This window comes from Hyposmocoma kahamanoa, unplaced genomic scaffold (genome assembly GCF_003589595.1).
Source record: "Hyposmocoma kahamanoa isolate Upper Pololo Valley unplaced genomic scaffold, ASM358959v1 237, whole genome shotgun sequence".
NCBI lineage: Eukaryota > Metazoa > Arthropoda > Insecta > Lepidoptera > Cosmopterigidae > Hyposmocoma > Hyposmocoma kahamanoa.
In genome coordinates this window covers 324,400-325,709 of record NW_020653754.1, presented here as the reverse complement: position 1 = coordinate 325,709, position 1,310 = coordinate 324,400, and the positions used below count along the sequence as shown (strand labels likewise).

At 33.9% G+C, this 1,310-nt stretch overlaps 1 protein-coding gene across 1 annotated transcript in view; it reads left to right on the top strand.

Moving 5' to 3' along the window:
* The first annotated feature begins 232 nt into the window (after nucleotides 1-232).
* The window catches only part of LOC113228703, a 65,744-nt gene continuing 64,666 nt past the window's right edge, over nucleotides 233-1,310 (top strand). The window contains exon 1 of the mRNA XM_026462061.1: nucleotides 233-311. Within this exon, the coding sequence (XP_026317846.1) occupies nucleotides 233-311 (79 nt within the window). The remainder of the gene's footprint in view (nucleotides 312-1,310) is intronic.

Sequence of the window (1,310 nt, the reverse complement as noted above, 5' to 3'; positions counted from 1 at the left end):
ACACGTGTTTAAGTCACCCATTACAATGACATGGTCAAAAAGGGGGACCAAGTTTTCAAAAGTACTTTCCAAGACGTTAAAATATTCTGTTTTATCATTAGGGCTATATAAAACGCCAAGCAGGATTTTTTTGTGGTGAACTACAATTGAAAGAAATAAATGTTCCAAGGAACCCGTGTATAGTGACTGAGAGCAACAAACAACATCAGCAATGATGTGGCTACGAAGGTAAATGCCAACACCACCTCCACCACACCCGACACGGTCATTACGAAATAGTTTATATCCCGGAATGGAACAGCTAGTAGAAGGTAAAGTAGGTTTCAGCCAGGTTTCCGACACAAGAATACAATCAACTATGCCGGCGCTAAAAGATGTAAGAAAATCATTGTAGTGAGCAGGAATGCTCTGCGCGTTGATGTGCACTAAGGAAAGGAATTTGTTATAATTATCAAATACATCGTGAAGTTTATCTTCCAAAGGTTCAAAATCTGAAAGTGAAGTATTATGACTTTGGGCGCTAATATAATCATCTGAAGAGCAAGAAAAATAATCATCTTCAATAAACATTGTAAAAAATAAAAAAATATATATATAGTTATATAAACCTAAATAAATATGTAAAGAAAATACGAAAAAAAAACAAAACAAAAAAAAATACGCTATTTCCAAATAACCCACTGCACAGGTTGACAAGACGAGTAACTCCAAACTTACAAAAATAAAAACTGAAATTTAAGAGCAACAAACAAACAATAATTACTTAGAACTATTAAAAATAATAATTAAAATAGGTATGAATGAAAAATGAAACATTAAAAGGAAATTCTACTCTAATGATACATACACTGTGAGGGTAATATTATGATACCATATGTATTGCAAAACTATTCTAAGATACATTTTCCATTCATATAAAAGAAAGTGAGCCTGGGACGAGGCAGAACGGTTTATAACCCTAGCCTGTAATTTTTGAACGAACAGAGCCAAATAAAAAAAAAGAAAAAAGAAAAAAGAAAGTGACACTTGATGGGTGCTCCGATTAAAAGTGAATTGACGGAGGTATTTCAATTTTGTGTGCAAAATATTATATAAAACATGATGAATACCCCATATTATTACAAAAAGACGGAAACAGTATAAGCCGACAAAATATAATAGTAACAACAAACCCAGCAGAATGCTCTTTCACTTCACAGTACGGACAGGCGGCGAGGAATCCTTGGGGTACTGGGACATCAATAACTTCAGCTCAGCCAAGGTAACAATCTTTTTACGGCTTTTGTCAGGAAGAAGTATAATTACCACTC